The sequence below is a fragment of the Spinacia oleracea genome, chromosome 4 (assembly GCF_020520425.1).
Source record: "Spinacia oleracea cultivar Varoflay chromosome 4, BTI_SOV_V1, whole genome shotgun sequence".
NCBI classification, from domain to species: Eukaryota; Viridiplantae; Streptophyta; class Magnoliopsida; order Caryophyllales; family Amaranthaceae; genus Spinacia; species Spinacia oleracea.
Genome location: NC_079490.1, coordinates 20,158,625 through 20,184,613, shown reverse-complemented (window position 1 = coordinate 20,184,613; position 25,989 = coordinate 20,158,625). Strand labels below are relative to the sequence as shown.

Genomic DNA, 25,989 nt, shown 5'->3' with positions numbered 1-25,989 from the left:
AGAATGTATATATTATGAGTTTTACTTGTTGCATATTTCATGGTTTGAAAAAGGTTACATTTGGAGAAATATATGGGCTGCCTTAGGAATAAGTGTCAGATGAAGTATGATTGGAAGTGATCAAGAATATGAAAATAATTAATTAGATGAGTCATAAGTCATGAGACTAACTTTTGATGAATTGTGAATTTAGAAGTTATGTGAGGAAATTATGATATGTGAATATTTCGTATTCTAAACTATTATTTGAATGATAATGACTTCTTGAAATCGTGAAATGAATTTCAAATGAATTATGATGCTTTTATCAAACAATGTTTTCTAAGTAATGTGATTTGAATAAGTGAAATGCTTTCCAAAATGAACATGAAACAAAAACATACTATTTGAGCCACCTATCAAATGTCTTTTAGGTTGGACAGTGTGTACTCGTGTTCCCTGACTTTGTTCTATGAACCTGTCCTGGTGGGGGCAATGCTAAAATGTTTTGCAGGTCGGGATGATCATGTCTAGGTAAATGGCAAAGGAATGTTTAGAGATTAATGCAAGGTTTTCTTGTGTCATGGTGGAAACGATTAAATATTGTGCTCTAAGTTGCTCAAGGTGTAATTTAAGTTTTATTGAAGTTTGATATTTTGGGTTGATTGTAAATCGTTGTCATTATTTTGCTTTGGATTACTATTAATTATTTTGTAATTATCGGTAAGTTATATTAAGGCTTTTAAGCTACTGGTTTGAGTTTAGGTGATTAGATATAGGCTAAGTGTGATAAGCAAGCAGCTTGACATGGGCGGGCTATTACATGTAAGACTTGATCAAAGATTTAACAAACTTCTCTATTCTCTTTCTGATTCTATTCCTCTCATTCTCGATCTCTAAGCAATCTCAATGTTACTCCATTGTCTCTTCTCAATTCTTCACAACCAATTCTTAATAAAGCACTCCTGAGCTCAGTTTACGATTGGTAGTTCTGTTTGGGTATTCCCAGAACTAGGATACGAGTATATTTATGATTCCCGGTGCTAGAGCTGCTGGCTGTCAACATTACATTTCTAGTGCTGACCGACTGCATGGCCTGCTTTGATTATTACTAATTCAGCTCTGTGATCAAATGATATGATTAGTAATGTACTCGTCGATTGTACAGTAATAAGATGATAGTGGTAACTGGTAAGTACTCCACTACTCCTTTAAATAGTTTGAGCCATGAGGATTTTTACAACGCATCTAAGACAATTAGACAATCCTTGGTAGTTGGTGCAATACTCATATATGTGCACCTGTGACATGACCCAAGATAGAAACTAATATCAGAAATATGTGGCCGTCCCTGTCCCTGTCCCTGTCCCTGCCTTCATCATCAAATTGCTATCAACTTGGAAAGTTCCTTGGAATAATATCCTCAGAAAGACAGAAACTAACATCAGAAGCATGGCATCAGCCAACGCAATCATAAACTCTTTCTAACCTCATTCTTAAGTCTATGGGATACACGATGATAATGCATCCAATTATAATTGCGTATTGCAATATTAGGATAATACCAAGTAACTAACTACAAAAGGTGCAACTTGGTCACAAGTTGTTCATAAGAAATTAGGACCAAAAAACTGATTAAATAGACCAAGTTGAACGACACATTAGAGCTGGAACTTGGTTATTCCCATCCATGAGGTAAACAAAAGCTGGTTGCAAACTCAATCTCTTGCCCACATTGAATTTCAGAAACGCCTCAACTTGAAAATGATCCCAACTTTTTGGACCTTGAATTGTCCCGCCCAAACTTAGACCCCATCCAATCTCATCTTCTGGAAAATCAGACATGCTAACCGACCACTGCAGATGTTTTGGATTGCCGTTCTTCATCTGTAACCACCCTCGAACTCTAGAGCTTTCATCAAGTTCAGATTCTAACATCACAGCAACTGAGTTTCCAGCTACAGTTTCCTCAAAATTTGACTCCTCAGAACGTTGATGGCGTGACCAAATGCCTAGTGGTATTGTCAACGCTCCAGCTATGGCTTGTTGTCTTGGTTTAGGGACTTGGTGAAGACCAAACAAGGAGAGCTTTGCACTCCTTGGAAGCTGACAGACGATCTGGCCAAAGGTGCTGAAGCAATGTCCAAATGGACCAGGAAGATCAACAACAAAATGAGCTAAAGAAGCAACAACGTTTGATTTTTTAACTGTAAGACCAATTGCACGTCCATGATCTTGATGCAACAGAGGTGGCCCAGAAGATGAGTAATCAGTAAGGCCTTTCTCCTGCCAAATATATGCGGATAAAAATAGAAACTTATGTTACAAACAAGCATCCAGCTGTTTTCTATGCTTAATCAAGTTATAGCATATACCTGAAATGAAGAATCCGTTGAAATTGACAAGTCTCTACATCTAGCCCCCATAGGAATTGCAACCATCGAGCACCAGTCAGTTATGTTTGCTGTGTAACTTACTTTAGCAAGAGAGAGAGCACTTCCAAGAATACTGCTAGACTGTGTGTGGTCAATTTGATTAGCAATGAACACAGCCTCGAGATTATCTTTCTCACGAATTTTGGTCTCAAAGGAGATTCTCGCATTAATTCCTGTTTTGACTCCAGCCCTTCTAATTGCATCAACATTCTCCTGATCAAGATAATCTGTGAAGAACAAACTTCCCATCATATCAATCTCACCCCTCACATTGGTACCATCATCTTGAAATGGACTCCCCTTTGAAGTCCTAGAGAAAGTAAGCATTCTTTCCACTTTGTCCTGCCTGTCTCTAAGTTTCATCAAGTCAGAAAATGCTTCTCGCTGCAAACGCTTCAAGATTTCAATCTGAAAATTATATCATGGCAAGAGTTGTAAAGCCCCATCAGACGGCTTGTTACCTATGAAAGCAGCAAATTTGTCAAACTTCAATTCACATGCCATGACATCTATACCAGCTTACAACTTTACATTTATAAACGCCACATCCAGTAATAATGTTACATCTGAAAATACCCTTTAAAAAACAATAAGTCCAACTTGTCAACAAAACATACAGTTTGCAAACAATCATATTGACTAATACTTAAACATCTAATCATGCACTTTTCCTCAAATTTCTGCATCTTGTTGTTTCTTCCCCTTCCTATCCTTGAAATCCTTCTACAAGAGGATTGTATTCAGTAGTGAACAGTTACATAGGATGCATAGGTATGGTTGTCATAAGACTAATAACGTATGCAAGAATGATAAACGAAATCGACAAACAAGAACACACATACTTAACATGATTTACTAACAAGTATAAGCTACATCCACCTAGGAAAGGAAGTTTTTTTGTTCTTGTGAAGTTCAAAAATACTGAATTGTGGCAAGGAGATTGCATAACACTTCCGAAATACATCAACAGGCTAGGCCCGTATTTAAGCCTTAACAGAAAACCGTAGCTCAAAACACTAGATTCAAGGCATTCCTACAGTAATAAATACTCTTTTTATTATTTTGGGCAACTTTTGTGTAAGACCGCCTTACCGAAAAGACCACTTTGATTGTTTAACTAATTGGTTTCATTGTTTAACTAATTAGTTTTAGTGCTTAACTAATTTCTTATAGTGCTTAACTAATTGATTTCATTGCTTAACTAATTGGTTTTATTGTTTAACTTATGTGACACAAAAGGTGGTCTTTTGTGTAAGATCGTCTTATATAAAACTTTGTATATTATTTTTGTGTATTCATTTCGATAAATAATAAGTAATAAATGATGACAAATACATAATAAATAATAAATAATTATTATTATAATAATAATATAAAAATAATAATAATAAATAATAATAATAATAATATAAAATAATAATAATAATAAAATAATAATAACACCCCAAAAGTATTAGATTTTGTTTTCATTAGCATCTCTAAAGATTCAAAATGGGACAAATGAAAAACAGAGGTAGTATATATTTTAGTCTTAAATAATGTGTATCAAAACATGTTCCTCAATAAGCAGAAAGCCGTAACCTATTTTAACTAACAAACCCCTAAAACAGTCCAGACCATGGGTTTGCCGGCAAAAGCCAAAACATTCATCTAGCAGCATAGCATCCATATTACTATACCACACAGGTATACCACCACCCGAAAGCATTCTAATTTGACCACAATTCTCAACAAAGACAGAGGGGTTGGGCCTTAATGGGGCCATTTTACAAATAATTTCTCATGCAGTAGCTTTCAACCTTTTCTTGGCCAAACAAGATCCGATCTGGGCTGTTTCCGACTCTAGATCTTAGCACCAAAAAAGAGAAAAATAGCTTGACGCCAGGATGATAAAAAAAAAGCCTTGTGATGTTTAGCTACACAATTATCCCTCTTTGAAGGAGCAATATCACTTGTCCCAGGGCTTCCAATCCGGTATCGCAGAGTTCGTGGATCAGATGGAATCTGAATGTTCCAAAGCATAACATAATTTGTGGCCAACGGGCAGAAAGTGAGAGCTTCTACCCGTTGGTGATAAGAACTTTTTTTGGAGGCCAAAACACAAAGAAAAAGGCAAGTGATAATTCGTCATGGTTGAACATATGTTCTCTTTCGGCTGAGAGTGATGCGGAGGAAAAGTACCTACGGCTTTTTGTACTCTTTTCAAATTTCAATTTTCTACACTTGGTTCTTTGTTCTCATTTTAGGGTGTGCATCTCACGGGATCTCGATTCTGTAAATTTATGATGTGAAGTTTTGTATTGTGATTATTTTTAAATATTAGAGTGTAAATTTTGATATCCAACTCTAATTTTTACGATTTAACTACGAATTAAAAGTTTAATATCATATCTTGATTAAATTATAATACTTTTAAAATTAGTTCATGATTATTATTGAATTTATTCAACTGTGCAATTACACGGGTACTATACTAGTTTAAAACATGAAATACGAAATTTTAGAACATAATTCAACCTTAAAAAGTCAAATTCCATAAAGTTAAATGAAAAATTCTTTAGATTCGTTAGATCATAATTGATTTATAACTTAAAGAATTTCGTTGAATTTGAGCTAGAAATTTCGGTGGAGTCTACTTGAGGAGATTAGATTTGCTAACTTTATTGATTTATAATTTAAAGAATTTCGTTGAATTTGAGCTAGAAATTTCGGTGGAGTCTACTTGAGGAGATTAGATTTGTTAACTTTATTGATTTATAATTTAAAGAATTTCGTTGAATTTGAGCTAGAAATTTCTGTGGATTCTACTTGAGGAGAGAGAACGGGTATTCTTGAGTATAGAAAGTGAGTCTTCTAGAGGTAAGAGAAAAATAAAATTCAATTCATATCTATTGAATTCATTATAAAAAGTTGAATATAAGAAAAAATGAAGAATAATTTCGTTGAATTTGTGAACAATTTGGTTAAATTGAGATTGGAGCTTCAATGAAGTCTACTTGAGGAGAAAAATGAGTATTCTCAAGGAGAGAAATGAGCCTAGAGAACAAACAATTAAATTAAATTTGTACCTTAAACATTGAACATATACAAGTCGAATTCAGAAAATTGAATGCAGAGTTTAATAAATTCGTGAAAAACTTGTATGTTATCTGAATAGGTTAATAATAAAGGCCTACATTGGAGGAAGTTGGGTTTGCACTTGCTGATTAAGGCAAAGAGTACTTGAAGAAGTGTCGTAGCAATACTTTGGAATGGTTAACTTTTTCGCAGACCATTTCAATCTCTACGGGTTATGATTCTTCAGCAATTATTGGATCAATTGTTTTCAGGTTCACCGAATACCCAGCATAAGGTGGTGGAAAAATGGCAATATGGCATAATGGCATGTCTTCAAGGTACATGTCGTACGAAAATTTCATTGTTAAGACTAATGTTTATATGGACAAAAGGGATGCATTCAACAACTTTTTTTTTACAGACTGCGAGTCTGAATGTGAATACACACCCGTGTATAAAAAAGCGCAAAGCGCACTAAAGCGATATGAGTCCTAGAGTCTAAGCGCAAAGCATGCGCTTCATCAAAGTGAAGCGCGTTGTTTAAACTAAAGGTTTTTCTTTATTATGCATACATATCTTACTAAAATAACCACAAAAATATATAAACATCAGATTTGTTTCCAAAATATATTACTCTTTGTTTTAACAAAAATAAAGCATATAACATAGCGTTTATCAAGAAGCTAGGGCCGGCTAACACGACTGTTGTCTTCTTCTTTTTTCTTTTCTTTTGGACACTTGGCCCACTTTCTATTGTTAAGAATTAATAGGGTGTGGTCCAAAACACAATAACAACATATAAAAAGAAATTTCAACGTAAAGTAATAAAAAGTAAAATAAAATTTCAATGAAGCGCCAAAAAGCGCGCTTTTTGCGCTTCGTGCACTTAATCATAAACGCTTCGCTTAAACCTAATTAATCGCTTTTCCCTAGAGCTTCACGTTTAAGCACTTAAGCGCGCTTTTTTAAACACTGACATATAGTCATATACACACCTATAAGTGCCTATTACACTTTATATGTTAGATATAGCATGTTACGCGGTAGATCTATATGGTGATGTTTGTATGGTTGCTGGCCTCTTTACAAACTCATGTGGTATCATAGTCTATCTAGATTCCTGTTGCAGTTTGCTACTTTGCTACATTGCACGGAGACGGGCACAAAGACATGTGCCGGTATCGGGTACGTTCATATCATCATACCAAAAAAAATCCTCCAAGGTGCGATTCTTACCCCCCGAAAAAAAAAAAACTCCGAAAAGTTAAGCGATAAGCCATCCCTAAGAATTCCCCCGTCCCCGATACAGCACCATCCTCATATCCTTTGGTCAGTTGATCAAAAAAATCCTAGTATCTACATGGTGATATGCTTACCGATGCTTGGTTTCTCGGTAGCCTGTATATTACCATGCTAGGCACATTGGAATCCCATTTGATAAACTACTTGTCAAACCAAAGAAGCAAAAGAGGACCCACCGGTGAGCTCATCAGTTCCATTGCATTCCTTAAGATCCCCCTCTCCTACATCTTCGATCCTATTTCAAACATTACAAAATGCACTCCACTGTGCACATGACCACCTTCACTTTCTCTTAAAATCTCCCAACCTTTCCTCATATTTTCTCTATATGTCTCCTCCTTTCCTTTCTCTATAGTTTACTCTAAACCATTTGCAAGACTAGTTGCTTGGTAGATGGTAAATTATCATCTAATGAAGGAAAGGGTCAATAAGAAACATAAATGTATTCTTGGGAAACCTAATTGGAACCCTCATGGACCCTAATACCTTGGACAACGCTCTAATTGATCGTGTTCAAATTTTACACTAAGGGATATTTGGTACCACCATCCACCGCATAAACACTTTCAATCAACAGGAAATCTCCCATTTCAAATTGTAACAACACTGGAAGCTTCGTTGCTCGGTAAACGATATTTTATCATCTATTAAAGGAAAGCTTCAATCAGTCATATTGATACATGGACAAGGTCACAAGGTCTCAATGATCATCATGTTCAAGCTTAAAAATCTACAACTATTTTTTGGGAAACCTAACTGACATCCCTAATGACCTTATCCCTTCGACAAGGGTTTGAATAATCATGTTCAAAATTTACTACTAAGCATGAATGCTCGACCCTGCAACAAAAATACTTTCAATCAACAAGCAAGTTCCATTTCCAAATAGTAACAAATTTCAACAAGAAATATCTGAAAATTGAACTTCCAGGTAAACAATAGCAAAAAAGTGTAAAATTGTCGACAATCTAAAATGTTTGAGTTTAATGGGAGAAATCAAGATTACATTAATCCAATAAAAAAATTCATAACACATTTTTTGTATACTTTCATAATAATTTGTTAGAATCAAGACCAAATTAAGCAATTCACAACATTGCAGCATTAAAATTGAAGATTTTATGAGATCAAACACGATGATGAATTCGTAAATAAAAAGCGTTAAACAAAACAATACCGGATTTTGACGGGACTTATTCTTCCGGCGGCGAGAGAATCCGGTGATGAAATCTTCGCCAGATTTTGCGAATGACTTTAATTTATCGATAATCAAAGCAGGCTCCATTTCGAAACCCTAACAACAATCGGGAAGCAACGGTTTAAAGATAGAGAACTTAAAAGGGGAAATGTTGTTGTTTTCGAATTTCTATTCTGCCAATTTTTTTCATACCTTTTAAATGCAGAAAATTTTGTTTAGGCAGAAATTAAAATTATCAAAATGTCCCTAATTAATTAATAAAAAGTCAATAGATAAAAGGATTTTTTGTGATTTACCACCTAAAAAAATTCCAAATTTTTTATTTACCACCTATAAATCTCAAAGTTTTAATTTACAACCTAAAAAAAAACCAATTTTTTTTCCCACCACCTGTTAACTATTATGTTAACAGAGGCGTGAAGTATGGCCCACAGATTTCTTCACTCTTCCACGACCTTTCTTCTTTGTGTTGGGGGTCTGATCCTCTGATGGTGTGCCATATTGCTTCAAAATATGCCTTTTTGTTTGGAAAAATACAGTAATTGAGGAATGATGTTCTTTGCAGTCTCCATGTTAAGATGATGAGTTGAAGACCATGACATGGCCTTCTATTCTTGAGAAAGTGGTTCGTGTTCAGAATTCACAAAAGCTATGTGGTGAAGGATCTGTCAGCTCATGAAATTGTAATGCGATTGATGCGGACGGAAAACTACTTGATTGCCATGATCAACAAAGGGATTTTGCCCAATTTGAATTTCATATGAACCCTAACCTTTTTTTTTGAAAATTTTGGGGGTAATTTCATTGATTGAGTTGATAATTCAGTAAACCAAAATAAAAAATTCACATATTCAAATCATTCGCACACAAATGTTGGCTCGATTTCTGTCAAAATTATCATAAATTTCAACCCTAAAATACCTACGAAATTTCAACAAACGATCTAAATTCATACCTTATTGTACCTTGATTCTTCTTCTTTCGCCCAAAAAATTGCTCGAAAATACAAAGTTAATGAAATCCCTTAACCAATTTCTATTTTTTTTGATGCAAATTTGTAATCTACATGAAGATGTGAAGAAGCAGGAATAAGAAACTCATGAGGTAGCAGTTGGAAGTGGCCACACTTCACGTCTGTTAAGTTATTCTGTTAATAGGTGGTGAAAACAAAAATTGTTTTTTTTTAGGTGGTAATTTAAAACTTTGAGAGATTAAGGTGGTAAATTAAAAATTTGGAAATTTTTTAGGTGGTAAATCACAAAAAATCCTAGATAAAACATAGGAATAATTTGGATTAATCTGTGCACGTGGATTTCTATAAAATTATAAACCTAATAGAAGTATTAGATTATACATATGGAAACTACTATACTTGTTGAGTAATAATAATAATAAAATAACGTTTTATTATTATACTAAAATAATAATAATAATAATAATAATAATAATAATAATAAAGAACATTTTGAGCAAAAACAAAGCATTTCGGAGCAAATTGACGAAAACCAGCATAGATATGATCAAAAACAAAGCATTTCAGAGCAAATTGACGAAAATCTACATAAAATTAACCGTTCTTAAGATCTAATAAACTCAAACCACACCGTAAATCAAAACAAAACCAAACCGAAAAAATGAAAATTGATGGGGAAATAACTAATAAAAGGCATAAAAATACAACAAAATGCGCAAGAAATTATTGAAAAGTATTAAACTGTAAGAAATAAAATTGAAAAATAAGCGCTACGAAGCATGGAAACGCCAAAAAATCACGACTTACCAATGGATAACTGTTGTACCCGGGTACAGCCACGCTCATATTGTTTGTTCATTCTTGTCGACTGTTTGTTCTTTTTTATTGTACTGTTTGTTCTTTCTTGTTGTATTGTTTGTTCTTTCATGTTGTTTTTAAATTCATCATCAAATTTTCATAATTGTTGTATTTTTTGTTCTTTCTTCTGGAATTTTATGTTCTTTTTTATATCGGATTTTTCATGAAATGCCCCTGAGGTTTATCTTAATGCACCAAATACCCCTAAATTTTCCAGAATGCACCAAATGCCCCTAAGGTTTAAAACAATAACACAAAATACGCTTAATGAGCATTTTCCGTCCATTCTGTTAAGTCTCCGTTAACTTTTTTTTTAAAAAAAAAAATACTCTTTTTTTTCCTTTATCTTTCTCTGTCTCTTTCTCTTTCCTTCTTCAATCTTCATGAACTTCACTCACAGCCACCACCAAGCCACCACCAAACCCCATTATTACGTGAACTCAAGGAGAAGCTTTCTACTACCTCCCTTTTCAAAGATTCAACTCAAACTCAAACAAACACATTCGATTTTCCTCTCTCCTCAAAATTAAGATCTAAAACACAAACCCTAACAAAAAAATTGATCCACAAATCAGCAATGGGGGATTTCAATCTAGCATTGATGCTTGTCGCAATAATCGTAACGGTGGGGGAAGTGCGGGGGAGGGAAACAACGCTGATGAGGAAGGGGGAGTGGGGTTTGGTGGCGGCGGCAGTGGGGAGGGGGTGTGGGGTTTGGTGGTGGCGGCATTGAAGTTCAGTGCGGGGGAGGGAAACACCAGGGGGTGGGTTTTGGTGGTACCTGCATTGAAGTTCGTCGCCTGGGCTGCTTTGGTCAATTTGTTTTTGGCGATGGTGGCGATGAAGAAGCAAGCAAAGCAGCTTCTTAGGAGCTTAATTTGTTGGGTGACAACGATAAAGAAACAAGCAAGCAAGCAATTTTTGGTCAATTTGTATTTTTAATAGTTAATTAGATTTTTAGGGGCTTAATTTTTTTTAAGATAATAGTTAATTAATTGTTTAGGGGTTTAATTAATTTAATTAAGTGTTAATATTAGAATTAGTAGAGAAAATAGTTGAGTAAGGGCAAAAAAGTAAATTCACGCTAACGGAGACTTAACGGAATGGACGGAAAATGCTCATTAGGGGCATTTTGTGTTATTGTTTTAAACCTCGGGGGTATTTGGTGCATTCTGGAAAGTTTAGGGGTATTTGGTGCATTAAGACAAACCTCAAGGGCATTTCATGAAAAATCCGTTTTTATATTGTTTGTTCTTTCTTGTTTATTTGTTTGTTTATAATAATCATATGGTTAATGTTCATAATTAAACTCTTCATTAATCTTTTATTGTTTCTTTTTTGTATTGTTTGTTTTTTCTTGTTGTACTGTTTGTTCTTTCTTGTTGTTTTTTAAATTCATTCATCAAACTTATTGTTGTATTGTTTGTTCTTTCATGTTGGCTTTAAAATTCATCATAAAATTGTTCATAATTGTTGTATTGTTTGTTCTTTTTTCGGGAATTTTATGTTCTTTTTTATATTGTTTGTTCTTTTTTGTTGAATTATTTGTTCTTTCTTGTTTATTTGTTTGTTCATAATAATTATTTTCTTTATTGTTTGTTTTTTCTTGTTGTATTGTTTGTTCTTTCATGTTGGCTTTAAAATTCATCATAAAATTGTTTATAATTGTTGTATTGTTTGTTCTTTTTTCTGGAATTTTATGTTCTTTTTTATATTGTTTGTTCTTTTTTGTTGAATTATTTGTTCTTTCTTGTTTATTTGTTTTTTCACAATAAATATATGGTTAATGTTCATAATGAAATTGTTCACTTCATTGGTCTTTTATGTTTTTACAAGCGCCTATATTGTTTATTTCCAAATAAATAAATAAATGTTCATTTCCAAAATAGTAAATGTTCATTCCAAATAAATAAATAAATGTTCATTTCCGAAATAGTAAATGTTCATTTTTGTAGTTTATTTCCAAATAAATAAATAAATGTTCATTTCCAAAATAGTAAATGTTCATTCCAAATAAATAAATAAATGTTCATTTCCGAAATAGTAAATGTTCATTTTTGTAGTTTATTTCCAAATAAATAAATAAATGTTCATTTCCAAAATAGTAAATGTTCATTCCAAATAAATAAATAAATGTTCATTTCCTAAATAGTAAATGTTCATTTTTGTACCAGTATATTAATGTTCATTTTAAACAACACAAAACGACATCGTTTTGTATGGGGGTACAGCCAGCTTTAGCTGTACCCGGGTACAGCCAAAAATTTGCGTGGGTGCATTTTCTGCATATTTTGGAATCAGGTATGGGTTTGAAATCATCCAACCCCATACTTGATGTTTGGTTAACTATTTTTATAAAATTTAAAATTTGGGGACCCACCTCCAAAACTCCTATGGTATCGAGTTCTCGTACTCAAGGGGGAGGTGGGTATATGGAATTATATTAACTGAAAATAAATCGACAGTGCAAACTCGATCAAACAAATACCATGATAGCCTAACTAATGTTACTCCACCACCGTCGCCGCCCAAGCTACCTAAAAAATCAATATCATAAAAATTATACTACAAAGTTACTACCCTATCGATTCGCCATCAAATCGTCAATGCTACCTAACGCCACTATCAACACCTCCGTAAGAACCCAAAATGACGAAATTAGAATACCAAAAATTCCCAAAGTTAAATGTTCTGTTTTCTAAAAAAACGAGAGTCAAATTTCCGTATTCTAAAAAACGAGAGTCAAGTTTTCCGTTTTCCAAAAAGTTGAGAGTCAAGTTAAATGTTTTAGTTTTCTAAAAAGACTAATCCTCGCTAAGTTTTCCTCTTCTAAAAAAGCAACAGTTAAAGTCGAGTTTTTCCCATTTTTCTCTAAAAAATAAAGTAGTAAAGTTTTCCGCTTTCTTTCTCAAAAAGCAGGACAATCAAATAAATTTTTCTGCCTTCTTTCTCAAAAAGAAGGATCGTTAAGTAAAGTTTTTCGATTTCTTTCTCAAAAAGCAGTACCATTAAGTTTCAGTTTATTCAAGTTCACCGAAAGTTTTAAGCATCTGTTTTCGAAAAAAATTTGTTCACTACTGATAGTTGCCCTATGTATACCATCAAGGCTGAATCAGTTGCACACTTATTCTTTGAGTGTGAGTAGTGTGTACTCCCCTATTGTTTGGAACAAGATCTTGCACAACCTGCAGATTTACAGAAGACCTGCTCCTTTTGATCAAGAGCTTACCTGGATTCTGAAAGCTACTAAGAGAACTGGTGACAGGCACAAGTTACTGCTGATGTATTTTGTTGAATGCATTTACAGTATTTGGCTGCAAAGGAATGAGATGGTTTTTAAACCAGAAATGTAGAAGTTCTGCTAAGATTCTGCAGGATATTAAATACAGAGTAGCTTGTAGGGCTACTGATAGCCAGAAATGACTGTTTATGAGCTGAGTATTCTTGTTGTTAGTGTTGAGTTGTTGTTTTCTTGTTTTTCGTGTTCTGGTGGTTGTGAGCTTAACTGGTTGCTAACTTGGCTAGTTATAATCTTTATCCTTTTGATAATAATATATCTTATTTGTCAAAAAAAAAAAAAAAATGAAAGCCAAAATCATTTACAAATTTTGATTAGACATAAATTTTGATAGACTATTAAAGCATTTATGTGATAATATAAAAAGAAATACAAAGAACATTCTGGGACACCCAAAAAGAAAAACGTAAAGAACAAAAAGAGACGGGGGGATTACCTACTTAGGGGTTGTTTGGTTGACAACTAAAAATGAAGGAAGTAAAATTCATGGGAATTTATAAATAGATTAGTTGTTTGGTTAACCTAAAAAGTAAAATTGGAGGAAGTCAAATACATGGGATAGGGTTTTTTTTTTTTTTTTTCGGAAAGCAAAATTCATGGAATAGTTGGAATCCTATACAACATGGGAAATAAATTACCTAGCCTCCCTTGGTCACTCAAAATTCATGGCTAATTCTAATTCCCATGTTTTCAACCAAACAACTTAAGAAAATTCCCACGACTTTAACAAGGGAAGTAATTTCCCTAAACTACAACTTCCTATCCCACATTAATATTAATAGTCAATGCACAACTTTGATCATTAATATCTTTATTTCTCTTTAAGCAAAAATTATAAAAAGTTAATATTTCGGAAACACACATTAAAACGAATCTAACAAGATCCCACATGACTATGTTTTATTTTACGTATAAATCACCAACAATGGTCAAAGTATAATAGGTAAATAGTGTAGAAATCACAAACGTTGCGAGTATTAAAAATCGGAGGAAGTATTATTTACCAATTCAGTTCAATAGGGCTTTACCGTCACAATGGACGCACGAAAATGGTGTGGAACGTTACAGTAGATATGTGTGTGTATCCAACGGCTAAGATTGCCTTTTTTCACAATCATCTTCTTAAGTCTCAACGATATTCTATCAAGTGTAGCAATAGCAGCAAATGAGATAATGCATCATAATCACAAAATGATAAAGCTGATATATGAAACCTTTTTAGATCGATAAATGGCATGGTATTTTGGTCTGAGCTTGTTTTGAACTTTTAGTTAAAAGGTAGAAAAGGCATAGCAAAGCACAAAAACATAGAAGTTCCATGTGAGCAGACGAGCACCGGGGGCGGGCGGGGATCCGAACTGGGAAGGTTATGTAATCATTCAAAGGCTAGTTTCATCAAAAACTGGCCAGGGAACATAAAATGATACTTTTTTTCCCCTGACATGATAAATTATTAACGTTGTGTCGCTTTTTAATATGTACAAAGCGATGAACTAGTCGCTAACAAGTGACAACAAGCTCGTATATGTATTTACATTGTTACCCAAGAACCACACTTCAGGCTTCAGGCTTCTTCAGGTAAGATTGTGCGAACCAGAAAAAGGATAAGGAGGACGGGATTGTGTGAAAGAGAAACATGAAATGTGATTCGATGAGCGAGAGTATACATGTAATGTCAACTTTCAGTGGGCTGCTCCGGCTTCAGAAAGTCACGGTATTCCAGCTGCCTCATCTCTCCTCCAGATCCGGGATCAAATTCACATCGGTAGAAGCTGAATTCAAACAACACCCACTTAGCTCAAGTCAAATACTCGTAAAAGCAATCATCATAAAATTCCAATTTCAAAGTAAGTAGTAGTAACTTCTCCAATTTCTAAGACATGCGATGTAATTCAGTTGTAGATAAATTTCAAATTACAGCAAACTAATTCAGTTCGATGCCAAGACCAGCAGCAATGTTTTTATTGCTACTACTACATATTTGCCAAGACCTAGGCTGCCCTATCTGGCTAAGTACAAATAAAAAGACAGGAAAAGGGCAACAACAATACTTTCCAAGTACTCCACTATTCAGATAACCACAATGGTAAAATCCTTATCTAACTTATAGCACCTCGAAAAATGAAGGTTCAAGGAACAAAAGTAGTTTGCTAAAATCACACCGCCGCACATCGCTATCATGTCAGTCTCACAGTATTCTCTTAAATCCAGTTATCAAAGAGATTGAACAAGAATCTAGTATAAAAGTGTATGATCTTCATAACAAATGGCTTGTGGAGTTTCAAATTGTCCAGCATAAACCTAAGCACTAGTATAAGTATTTAACTATGTACATTTCTAACTTTAAATAGAAGCATGTCCTTTTCAGAACAAGTAACTTTAAAAAGAAGTATCAGACTACCAGAAGGCTCTAACTTCTTAAAGTGAAAGCCAAGTTATGACAAGTACAATATCAGGATAGTAAAACTTCACAGGTGGAGAAAAAAAATGACATCACCACTTGTTACTTTAGGTCTTTACAGGGAAATCGGCACCACTAGGCAATATAATTCTTTTGTAGACCAGGTTCTGCAGTGAATTTAGGTATTCAGAATAAAAAGAAGACAAACAAAACATACTTAAATTAATTTACCTTCCATTCATTCCCACAACAACAACTGTGTTCTCTTGTTGGCCAAAAGAGACAATGTACTCAGTACCTTCTTGCAAGTGAAACTGGGCCATTGACCACTCTGAGCTAAAATATTTGGGTAACACACCTGCAAAGATAGATAAACTAATATCATTCAGAGGCTCAGATAAGAGGGAGGACAAATATTCAAAATATATAAGATCATAACTATATTTTTCTGATTACTTGACGACTCATCCAGCTCCAAAATGCACAGGTTGTTCTAACTTCTAAGTCAACTCTATGTTCAAACATCTGCAATCTATATCAGTTTGATACTAATGATGAATGCCTTATCTAACTAGCTACTCCTGTTTTTCTTCAAATACCACTCCCATTGTTCCTAATATTCACACTACTTTGGTTTGATACAAACTTAAAAGGAATAGTTATAAAGTGTATACAAATTTGAGGGCGGATAGGAAAGAAACAGCATAAATAGAGATAAAATAGGGTTTGTATGATGTGCTAAGGCAAAATGTACTTGAAATAGGAGTGTAGGAAAAATTAGAGGCATCCCAAAACAGAAAATGCATGAATATTCAGGTAGTGTGCAAGTGTACACTAAGTTAACGTGAAATATCCCCTTTCGCGTACACTTTTTCGTACTAAAACCCTTTTTTTAGCCAATAGAGATACAGGAATATGATTATTCCATGAAGCCTTGTCCAATACGTGTTAAGGGAGGAAAGGAGTACATCTTAAATGACATCGTTAAGGACTAACTAAACCAGCAGCTAACTTCACATTTAGAGAGAATACATCTTAGAGATAAATGACCTAGAAATTTCTACATGAAAAGAAAGTAAAACATAGCACTATGGAGAAGATGGTACCTTTCATAAAGGAGATGGACGATATAGGGGAACGCGGAGAACTTGGTTGTTCAGGTGGACTCTGCAAACCAGTGTTCCCCGGAGATCCTGGATCAAGCTTCAAGTTAAAAACATGAATGGTTCCCCTGTCACTTGATGCTGCTAGCCATCGCGCATTAGAAGAGAAAGCTAAGCTCTGTATCTCTGCTCTGTCAGTTCCCCTTCTAACCTATATAACAGACACCAACATACAAGTTCAGAACTAACAATTATGCAGTCTTTAAACACCCTTTCCCACATGTATACAGGAAAAAGATTTCTGATGACTGTTGCACATCCTAATATAAATGGAAACGGATATAAACTACTCCATCCGTCTCTTTTTGTTTTTTACGTTTGCCATTTTGCACGTTTATTAACGATTAATTAATGTGCATTGAGATTCCTCTATTTTTTTTATTTAAACAAGAAAAATTACGTTTATTTATAATGTTTTCACTTTTATCAAAATTATGATATTGGGAATATGAGAAAAATTTAATGTCCTAATAGAAAGGTGTGAGAAATTAAATAACCAATGAATTTAATTGGTTAAAAAATCATTTGACACAAATTTTGATAGAATATTAAATCATTAATGTGATGATATAAAAGGAAATGTAAAGAACATTTTGAGACACCCAAAAAGGAAAACGTAAAAAACAAAAAGAGACGGAGGGAGTACCACTTATCTGACTAAAAAAACTCTTTGGCACTTGCAAATTTAAGGAAATTCATCAAGGTCAAAGTGAAAAAATACAAACACATGAACTCGAAGGTAACTCAAACCTCACTGGTGCTCTCATTTCCTTATCATTCCCTCACCAGTCTCCACCCTCAACTATTCCTTATTCACACACTCGGCCTCGGAGTGATGATAATTCTTAATTGTCCAATACCCCATATACCACAAATCCAAAGGTCTAAACTCTAAAGTCTTAAATGCATAGATAGCCACAAATAGTCAAATACCTAGAACTAAACATCAGTTACAAGTCATGCGCTAAGGCCAATGGGCTATTTTTCACAAAGGTTTAGCCCCAAAAACCTTTGTCAAGAAGCAGACTTCACTAAGGCTCCGTTTGGTAGGGCGTAAAACGTTTTCATTGTAAAATGATTTTCTATGTAAAACATTTTTCAAGGAAAATTACAATTTCAAACTAATTTTTCTTTGTTTGGTACCTTAAAGGAAAATGGGAGAAGATGGTAAAGATTGAGGGGAAGAAAGGAGAGGGAGGTAAAGAGAAAAGAAGGAAAAGTGGTATCCCTCCCTTTCAAATGGAAAAGGGTATTCCACCTTTGAGGGAGTCATGTAAAATTATTTCCATCCCTTACCCAACCAAACAACGTAAAATGATTGAAAATGGGAAAATCGTTTTCCATGAAAACGTTTTACGCCTACCAAATGGAGCCTAAGTAAGCACTAGTTTACCCAGGCATACTCCAACGACAACACCCCATCGGCAACTATGCATCATAATCTGAGCTTGCAAAAGGGTTTCAGAAATAAAATTGTCACTCTACCTAACAAGCATTCAAAATGTTTCGAGGCACAACTTCATTTAAATATAACCAAGACAAAATAATAGATCATCTTCAGCTACACTACCACACTAAACCTACCAGCTAAACTTAAATCATTCACATTGCACAACTAAAAAAATTGACCCTCATCCCTTTTTTTTAGTAAAATGTGAAGTTGGTATTACAAACATCAAACCCTTTTGGTAGCTAACTTGGCACAAATCCTCTAAGAGGGATCCCCCAACGAAACAACTTAGCCTTAACAACTAGCTTCTCACCCCATTTACAATTGATCAGTCCATCTTCTATCTACATCACTTACTTTCCTCCTTGTAATCTGTACCGCTCTAAATAAGCATTAGGCATCGACTATCACTATAATTAGATTAGATGTCAACTAGCTTAATTGGTTAAAATCGTAGGGAAGTTGAAAAACAATGAAGGCATCACATTCAAATAATAGGAGAAAACTGTAATTGGGGCCAAAGAATAGGAAGTATACCTCTTGCAACAATGAGCCATCCAGAGTATTGAAAACCCTAACCAAAGTACCCTTACTACTAGCAGTTGCAACCAACCTACCATCTTGAGTCAAAGCCATTGAAGCAATTCTAGAATCATGAGCCATAATAAATTTAGTCCTTTTCGACCCGTAATGCTCGACCCGAATTTGACCCTTTTGCAACCCGGGGCAAACCAAGACGATCGAATTAGCTAAACACGAGACCTCGCACAAACCTTTAGGGTTAGCGACTGTCTCAATTTGATGCAACAGTTTCAAATCGGCGAAATTGTAGACAAGGATTTTGTGAAGGAGAATGACGACGATGCGATCACGGCGGAGACGAACGGATTTAACATCGGAGCGGAAGGAGAGTTCACCGATGCAGCAGCAGCGGTGGTCGTCCCACAGCATTACCTTGTGAGGGGGGAACTGAGGGTGGGGACCACCACCGACGAGGGCGAGGATATTGCAGCGGAATAGCATGTGGACGAGGGAGAGAGAGTGGGAGAAGGTGCGGTTGAAAATGGGACGGAAGGGGTGGGTGTTGAAGATAAGGAAGCCGGAGTCGGTGGCAGCGGAGAAGCAGGTGGAGTCCTGGTTAAAGGAGAGGGATAGGAGTTGAGGTTGGGAGGAGATGGAGGAGGTGGAAGATGTGGTGGAGAGAGGAGGTGGTGGTGGTGGTGGCGGAGGAGGGGAAGAGGAGGGCATGGTGGAGAAAAAGGGGAGAGAGAAAAGAAATGAAGAGAGGAGAGAGAAGATTCGGTGGGTGAAGCGGTAGTAGAGGAGGATGAATAAAGCTATGTTGTTTTCGGTTGAAAAATGGTGGTTGTGAGGGCGGTGGCGACGGCGGCAAGAGATCGCAGGCGATAAATAGTTGGTGATTGAATGAAAGTTGGAAGGGTGTTGAAATTAAAAAGAGTTGAGATTTATCTATTATTTGTGGGACCCGCGATTTTGTTGATTCCACGTTTCCTGTCTCTCTCTCTTCTAGACTTTTGTTGATTCCCCTTGGCCTTACTTCAAAATGATTGAAACAAATCTTAAGCCAAATGTCTATTTTAATTTCTCGGTTATGTAACGGATAGACCGAGCCGCCGAGATAATTCATGCTCAATTGCTCATGCATGACAGCATGAGTCATGACTCATGATTCGCATACTCGCATTCATGAATCTAATGTAGTAGTGTGTTTGGGGTTGACTATGCTTGGCCCACCATACAAACCACATTGTTCATGGCCGTGATTTTTGGTTAGGCTATGTTTTTTTCTTCTACATTTAACGTGACTTGATTGAGTTTTCTAATAAATACAGTGTGTTTTATTTGATCGAATTTTTCATGAGATACCTCCGAGGTTTAAGTTTATTCACCAGGTACCCTCGTTGTTTCAATAATTCACCAGGTACCTCTGAGGTTTCTTTTTCTCGCATGACTTAACCCTACCGTTAAGTGGTCGTTAGAAACTTTATTTCAAAACCTTTATTTCACCAGATACGCTTGTGGTTTCTGATATTTTCACCATATGCCCCTATGGTATACAATATTTCACATAATTTAACTTGACAACCTACAACAGCACATTCGATGAGCAAACTGTTCATTCATCACAACTTATTCAATCCAATCAACTACAACAAAAACTTAACAAACCCAAAATATTTGAACACGGAGACATCAAATTAAAATCTTGATCATAATTGGTTACTATCAAATCATTCAATTCCACAAAACTAAACAATAAAAATCTACCATGAAAATAAAATTAAACAGTTACCCAAATAAAAATCCAACCTTTAAACAAAAAAACACAAACCCAATTCAATACCCAACCAAAATTGCAAAAACAAGTAATTAAAACTTACCTCCAAATTAATTGGGTAATTCACCAACATGGTTTACCACAAATTGAATTGAATTCGGAAATCGAAGAACAATAAAATCTGAAAATGAAGAACAAAAACCAGAAAAATGGAGAAGAGAATCTGAAATTTATGAATTATAATCATAGAAAACGAAAATCAAACTCAAATTCGAACTCCTAATTGCTCTAATCTACCTAAATGTTGTTGTTGTTGTTCCTCTAATTACGCTATTGCTGTTGCCATCTTCGAACATAAAAAATGGGCTGCCAAAAAATATTAAGAAAAACGAAGAAGAAGGGAAAAAAATCAAAATCCGGAAAACCAAAACTCCAATTCTAAGCTACAAAATCTGTTTTCTAATTGCTCTCTAATCTCCCCACCTCGGGCTGCTACTGCTATACTCCATATATTCTTGTTGCTCCGTGTTTTTGTGGTGCATGAATCTGGGTGTGTGTGGGCGCACGGCTAGGCAGAGAAGTTTGAAATGCATCATAAGCGGAGAAGAAGAGGAGAGGTGGCGGAGGAAGGAGAAAGAAGGTGGTGGTTGAGGAAGGGCGGCGGAGAGAGTGGGGGAGTGAGAGAGTTGGTGTTTTTTGAGGGAAGAACATAGGAAGAAGGAAGAAGGAAGAAGAAAGGTCGGGGATTTAGAAGTTGAAGTAGGGGTAGAATAGTAAAAGCACACTAACGGAGACTTAACGTCGTAAGTCATTAAGGGTATTTCATGCGAGAAAAAGAAACCTCAGGGGTACCTGGTGAATTATTGAAGCAACGAGGGTACATGGTGAATAAACTTAAACCTCGGGGGTATCTCTTGAAAAATTCGGTATTTAATTGATTTTCAGTTATCTTTCTCTAAACTTATGTTTTCCGAGCTATCCAATCTTCTGCGCGATCCATTTATCTTTTTTCAAACTTATCTAATTTTATCATGATGAATTTTTCAATTTGTAAAGGATACTAGAATCTTAGAATGTCGATGATGATGTGGTCGATTTTCCAAGGTGAAGACCAAACGACCAACAGTACATTAATAACAATAAGATTATCGCCTTCAATGTGGATGTCACAATCATCTAGAGTAGGGATTTCAGTGGGGCGAGTTTTATGGGAGACCTGCCCCGCATCCGCCCCAAGTAGGAGGGATGGGCTGAGGTTTGGCGGGTGATGGGTATAAAATTATACCCGACAGGTGCCGCGCCCCATTGACATCCCTTACCTAGATAGCTGATGGTAACAATGAACACCAAGGGACCATAGGGGTTCACAAAATGTGAGAAAGATGATATGTCAAGTACAAACAATACCTTATTCGAGTTTAACTATATTTTTCTCGTGACACTAAAACAACCTACTTCGAGTTCACAAAATATGAGAAAGATGATACGTCAAGTATAAACAATCCCTTATTTGAGTCTAACTACACTTTTCTCATGACCCTAAAACAACCTACCATGTTCTTATACTCCCTTCGTCCCAAATTAGTTGTTACACTTTCATTTTTAATCTGTCTCATATTAGTTGTTACACTTCTAATAAATTAGGAATAACCCCACAATTATTATATTGTCTCTCTTCCCACAGTTTTTTTTTGTCCCAACACCCTCTCTCATTCAATTAAAAAAGTACCCCACTAACTCCTATCACATCTACCTTTTCAATAAAATAACAAATGATAATCAAACAACCACTTATCACCTAAAACTTTATGCTACCACCTAAAACTTTATGCAAAGTTAAGTGTAACAATTAATCTGGAATGGAGAGAATATTTTTTATCGCAAATTGTGTTTTTAAAACATTTCTTAAAATAACAACAAATTAAGGATTATATGCACGCATGAAATATAATGTTGGCACATTTCATCGCGATTCGCGAGTAGAGCATATACGATGTCATAATCAATTTTCGATGTGCCAACGTCATTTCATGAACACATTATCGGGAGTTCATACAGTTAGTCTGGGTCTAAGATGAGTGGACTTAGACTCCAATAGAATTAGGACAACTCAGCTATTAAAATTTAGGTTTAGGGGGGAAAGGGGGAGTTTAAGGGGGGAAAATATTTCACTAATGCCGCCATGAATGTCTTCCTAAGCGGGATTTTAAGCGCCCTCATTCCTCACCAAATTATCCCGCTCAAAATTTCACCCTAAAAAAAAAAATCATTTCTACTTTTTAACAATTTGCTCTGTAACAGCCTTCGTCTTCTTCGTTTACAGGTGAAGTTCCTGAACTTAGTTTCCTCTTGTAATTAATATTTTTCATGAAACTTATTTGGTTGACCATATTTTCTGGATTTATTAACATTCATGATATATGTAATAGATCAGATTTTATCTGTTATAAATGTTAATCAACATTTGATAAATTTTAGTTGATTTAATTTGCTGAAGAAACGGTACGTTGATTGTTAATGACGGAGAAAACAATGTTATGTTTGTAAAAGTAGTAATTAATATGTAGATTAATGTTGTATTGTATACAATATTATTTAATTAAATGTGTATGTAGCATTAATATAATCGAATACGAACATGTAATAATGATAATTAATTAGTACTGAATATGTATGAATCATTAATTATACTTTAATTCTTCTAAGTTTTGATTAATTTTAATATGTATACCACAGTGCAATGGTTGATATCGATCTTAATGGTGAACCAGAGCATGAAGACGGAACTATTCTGAATACTCCTAAGGCAAACCCCCTACAGTAGGAATGTGTTTTCCTTCGGGGTACGAATTTAGTGAATTTTGTCATCGATATGCTTTTGAGCAAGGTTTTGAGATGTTTGTGGCAAGTTACATTTTAAAAACGGAGTACAAAGCTAAGGGTGTTTCTTAAAAAGGTGTTGGAGAACTTGAGGCTAGACCGCATATGATGGATAGATTAAGGTTTAAATGTAAGAAGGGAGGGGTTAAAAAAAGTGAAGGGTCTAATGTTACTGGTTGCAAAATGTTTGTTTATGGTAGAGTGAAAAATGGAGAGTTCGTACTTGTTAGTTGTGATTTAAAGCATAATCACCCTCTAAGTCCCGATTGTAGTAGAATGATGGTTAATTATAGAAGCATTGATGGACCGACCTTTGATAGGATAATGATAAATGAAAGGGCCGGTGTTAACATCAGTAGAAACTTCGGGACGCAATTGATTGAAAAAGGTGGTTTTGATAATATGACGTTTAACAAAAAGGATGTGAGGAACGCCATAGCTGTTGAACGTCGTAAAACAATGTTTGAAAAAGGAGATGTTGCGGGTCTTGAAGAGTATTTCAAATCACAGCGAGAATTGAATTGCGATTTTTATAGTTCAATGCAACGAGATGAAGAAGGCATTTAAAAAAACGCATTTTGGTCCGACGCGCGTAGTAGAGGAGCTTGCAAATATTTCGGGGACGTGATTAGTTTTGACACCACTTTTTCGAGCAATAGGTACGTAAATTTATATTTGAGATCTTAGTCGTTTTTATGTTTATTTAGGGCTAGTGTTATTATATGTTTTATATCTGCATTAGAAAATGTTTAGTGACGTGCATGGGATATTGGTTAGTTTTTTGTGTGTTTTATGGTTTTAGGGTTTAGGGTTTACGATTATTATCCTATGTGAAATGCATGGTTATTACTTATTAGGTCTTCGACTGTTATATTTATTTCGTGAGCAATTTGCATGGTAATGTATGCAATACTACAAATGTATTCATGAAACTTGTTAATTGGATAGGTATTGTATGCCATTTGCTCCCTTTGTTGGCGTCAACCATCATGGTAAATCGATAGTCTTCGCTGCCGCTTTAATCTCACACGAAGACACTGAATCATTTATTTGGGTGTTTGAGGAATGGCTGAAGTGCACGGGGAAGCCTCCCAAAGGTATTTTGACCGATCAAGACAAGGCAATAGGTAGAGCCATAAGTGAAGTTTTCCCCGGTGTTCCACACAGACTTTGTTTGTGGCACATGTTACGAATGCTTCTCGCAATCTAGGCAAGCTTGCAGAATGGAAAAGCATTGATACACTCATCCGAACAGCTGTCCACGATATGCTTGATCCTAATGAGTTTGATGAGGTTTGGTGCCTTGTGATGGACAAATATAATCAACGTGGTAAGGGGTGGATGCAGGATGCGTATGATAACCGTCGGCAATGGGCACCAGCCTACAACAGAGGCACATTTTGGGCTGGAATGTCATCTACCCAAAGAAGTGAAGGTATGAATCGTTACTTCAAAATTCATGTAAACTTAAAATGTGGATTAGTCCAGTTTATTAAGAACTACGAGTTTTGTATGAATATAAAGGTTGAGGAAGAGAAGGAGGATAATTTTGATAGTGTAGATACGCCTCCTCAACTTGATGTGGATAAGAGTGTGTTAGCCGAGTATGTTTTCCATAAGGTTTACACGAACGCGATGTTTGCTGATGTTGTGCATGAGCGTAAAGGTTTAACCCACACAAATGTTACCAGAACTGATTCACTAGAGCCACTTGTATTGTATAGAGCAGATGAGAAACTAACCTCCCCCCATTGGAGGAAAAGGTATAAGAGCTATAATGTTAAAGTAGATAAGGTTAAAGGGGAGCTAAGCTGTTCATGCCAGCTGTTTGAATTTAGAGGTATTTTATGTAGGCACATATTGAAAGCCATGGATGTGGAGGATTTTTAATTTGTACCGGAGAAGTATATACTCGATAGATGGAGGAAGCAAGTTAGGTCATACGAGAGCATTAGGGTTTCATACTATGATCCGGAAGAATCTAAACGGCTAGCAAAAGCTAAAGAGCTCACTCAAAGGCATAATTATTTGAGAGAATTAGCCATGCATAATGAGGAAGCCTACAAGTTGTATACGGAAGCTACTGATGCCCTTAGGATAAAAATGGAGGATGTGGTGGGTATTCGAAAGACTGGCAATGTAGGGGATAATTCAATTTGTTGGTGGGATCCCGATGCACGTAATGTGTTTGGTCGTCGTAGGTTATGCCCAAGAGAGCATAATGAACGCGCCCTGAAAAGGGTAGCTCAACCTCCTGAAGAAGGTGTGATTAAAACACCCGTTGACAAGAGGCATGTTGGTCGACCAAAGAAATGAGCTTTTTCAATTTATGACAAATCTAAGAAGAACCTAGCATCTACGCACGATGAGATTGCATCTAATGAGGTATTTTTGTTTCTTTGAAGGCTTTCATTATTCAATTTTTGTCTTTGGTTTTTGGGGACTATAATGTATGTTGTGTACGTTAATTGTAGGAACTTATCAGGTCTACCTATGGGCATATTCCTAGCTACCGGGATAGACAAGAACACGCGAACAACGTTCACGACGCACGTGTAAATCTTTCTTACAATGGACCCGTGTTAGAAGACATTCCTGAAAGCTCTCAAATTAATTTGTCCGAAGATTTATCTCAAACTTTTGATTACGATGCGTTTGTATGGCGCAAAAGACCTGGAGGCCGGATGACGTTGTAG

At 35.5% G+C, this 25,989-nt stretch overlaps 3 protein-coding genes across 5 annotated transcripts; 1 reads left to right on the top strand and 2 right to left on the bottom strand.

Moving 5' to 3' along the window:
- Positions 1–1,365: 1,365 nt before the first annotated feature.
- LOC110786909 (uncharacterized) lies at positions 1,366–9,068 on the bottom strand. Of its 3 annotated transcripts, XM_056826679.1 has the most exons (4): positions 8,927–9,068; positions 7,951–8,067; positions 2,355–2,822; positions 1,366–2,265 (listed from the first exon to the last, which is right to left on the bottom strand). In XM_056826679.1, the coding sequence occupies exons 2-4, from the start codon at positions 8,056–8,058 to the stop codon at positions 1,615–1,617; spliced, it is 1,227 nt and encodes a 408-aa protein (XP_056682657.1). In that variant the 5' UTR covers positions 8,059–8,067; positions 8,927–9,068; the 3' UTR covers positions 1,366–1,614. The 3 variants fall into 3 exon arrangements, with proteins under 3 accessions (XP_056682657.1, XP_021847187.2, XP_021847188.2); XM_021991495.2 differs by lacking the exon at positions 8,927–9,068 and having other exon boundaries at positions 7,951–8,156; XM_021991496.2 differs by lacking the exon at positions 8,927–9,068 and having other exon boundaries at positions 2,355–2,875; positions 7,951–8,089.
- Positions 9,069–14,444: 5,376 nt separating this feature from the next.
- On the bottom strand, positions 14,445–19,675 carry LOC110786906 (autophagy-related protein 18a). The gene is made up of 4 exons (XM_021991494.2): positions 18,652–19,675; positions 16,608–16,815; positions 15,733–15,859; positions 14,445–14,872 (listed from the first exon to the last, which is right to left on the bottom strand). The coding sequence occupies exons 1-4, from the start codon at positions 19,360–19,362 to the stop codon at positions 14,776–14,778; spliced, it is 1,143 nt and encodes a 380-aa protein (XP_021847186.1). The 5' UTR covers positions 19,363–19,675; the 3' UTR covers positions 14,445–14,775.
- A 3,726-nt stretch (positions 19,676–23,401) lies between these two features.
- On the top strand, positions 23,402–25,989 carry LOC130471380 (protein FAR1-RELATED SEQUENCE 5-like). The gene is made up of 5 exons (XM_056841453.1): positions 23,402–23,787; positions 24,242–24,390; positions 24,504–25,119; positions 25,213–25,588; positions 25,768–25,989. Exons 1-5 carry the CDS (start codon positions 23,402–23,404, stop codon positions 25,987–25,989), a joined length of 1,749 nt encoding a protein of 582 aa, XP_056697431.1.

What these genes read in the sequence shown, in the direction of transcription:
- LOC110786909 (XM_056826679.1), bottom strand. Translation starts at nt 8,058, where the DNA reads ATGGAGCCTGCTTTGATTATCGATAAATTAAAGTCATTCGCAAAATCT. An exon ending in ATAAGTCCCGTCAAAATCCG is followed by an intron (nt 2,823 to 7,950) that starts GTATTGTTTTGT and finishes TATAATTTTCAG; the next exon opens with ATTGAAATCTTGAAGCGTTT. An exon ending in CAACGGATTCTTCATTTCAG is followed by an intron (nt 2,266 to 2,354) that starts GTATATGCTATA and finishes TATATTTGGCAG; the next exon opens with GAGAAAGGCCTTACTGATTA.
- LOC110786906 (XM_021991494.2), bottom strand. Translation starts at nt 19,362, where the DNA reads ATGCCCTCCTCTTCCCCTCCTCCGCCACCACCACCACCACCTCCTCTC. An exon ending in ATGGCTCATTGTTGCAAGAG is followed by an intron (nt 16,816 to 18,651) that starts GTATACTTCCTA and finishes TCTGTTATATAG; the next exon opens with GTTAGAAGGGGAACTGACAG. An exon ending in GTTGTGGGAATGAATGGAAG is followed by an intron (nt 14,873 to 15,732) that starts GTAAATTAATTT and finishes GTTTGAATTCAG; the next exon opens with CTTCTACCGATGTGAATTTG.
- LOC130471380 (XM_056841453.1), top strand. Translation starts at nt 23,402, where the DNA reads ATGGATAGATTAAGGTTTAAATGTAAGAAGGGAGGGGTTAAAAAAAGT. An exon ending in CACGGGGAAGCCTCCCAAAG is followed by an intron (nt 24,391 to 24,503) that starts GTATTTTGACCG and finishes CTCGCAATCTAG; the next exon opens with GCAAGCTTGCAGAATGGAAA. An exon ending in CACCCGTTGACAAGAGGCAT is followed by an intron (nt 25,589 to 25,767) that starts GTTGGTCGACCA and finishes CGTTAATTGTAG; the next exon opens with GAACTTATCAGGTCTACCTA.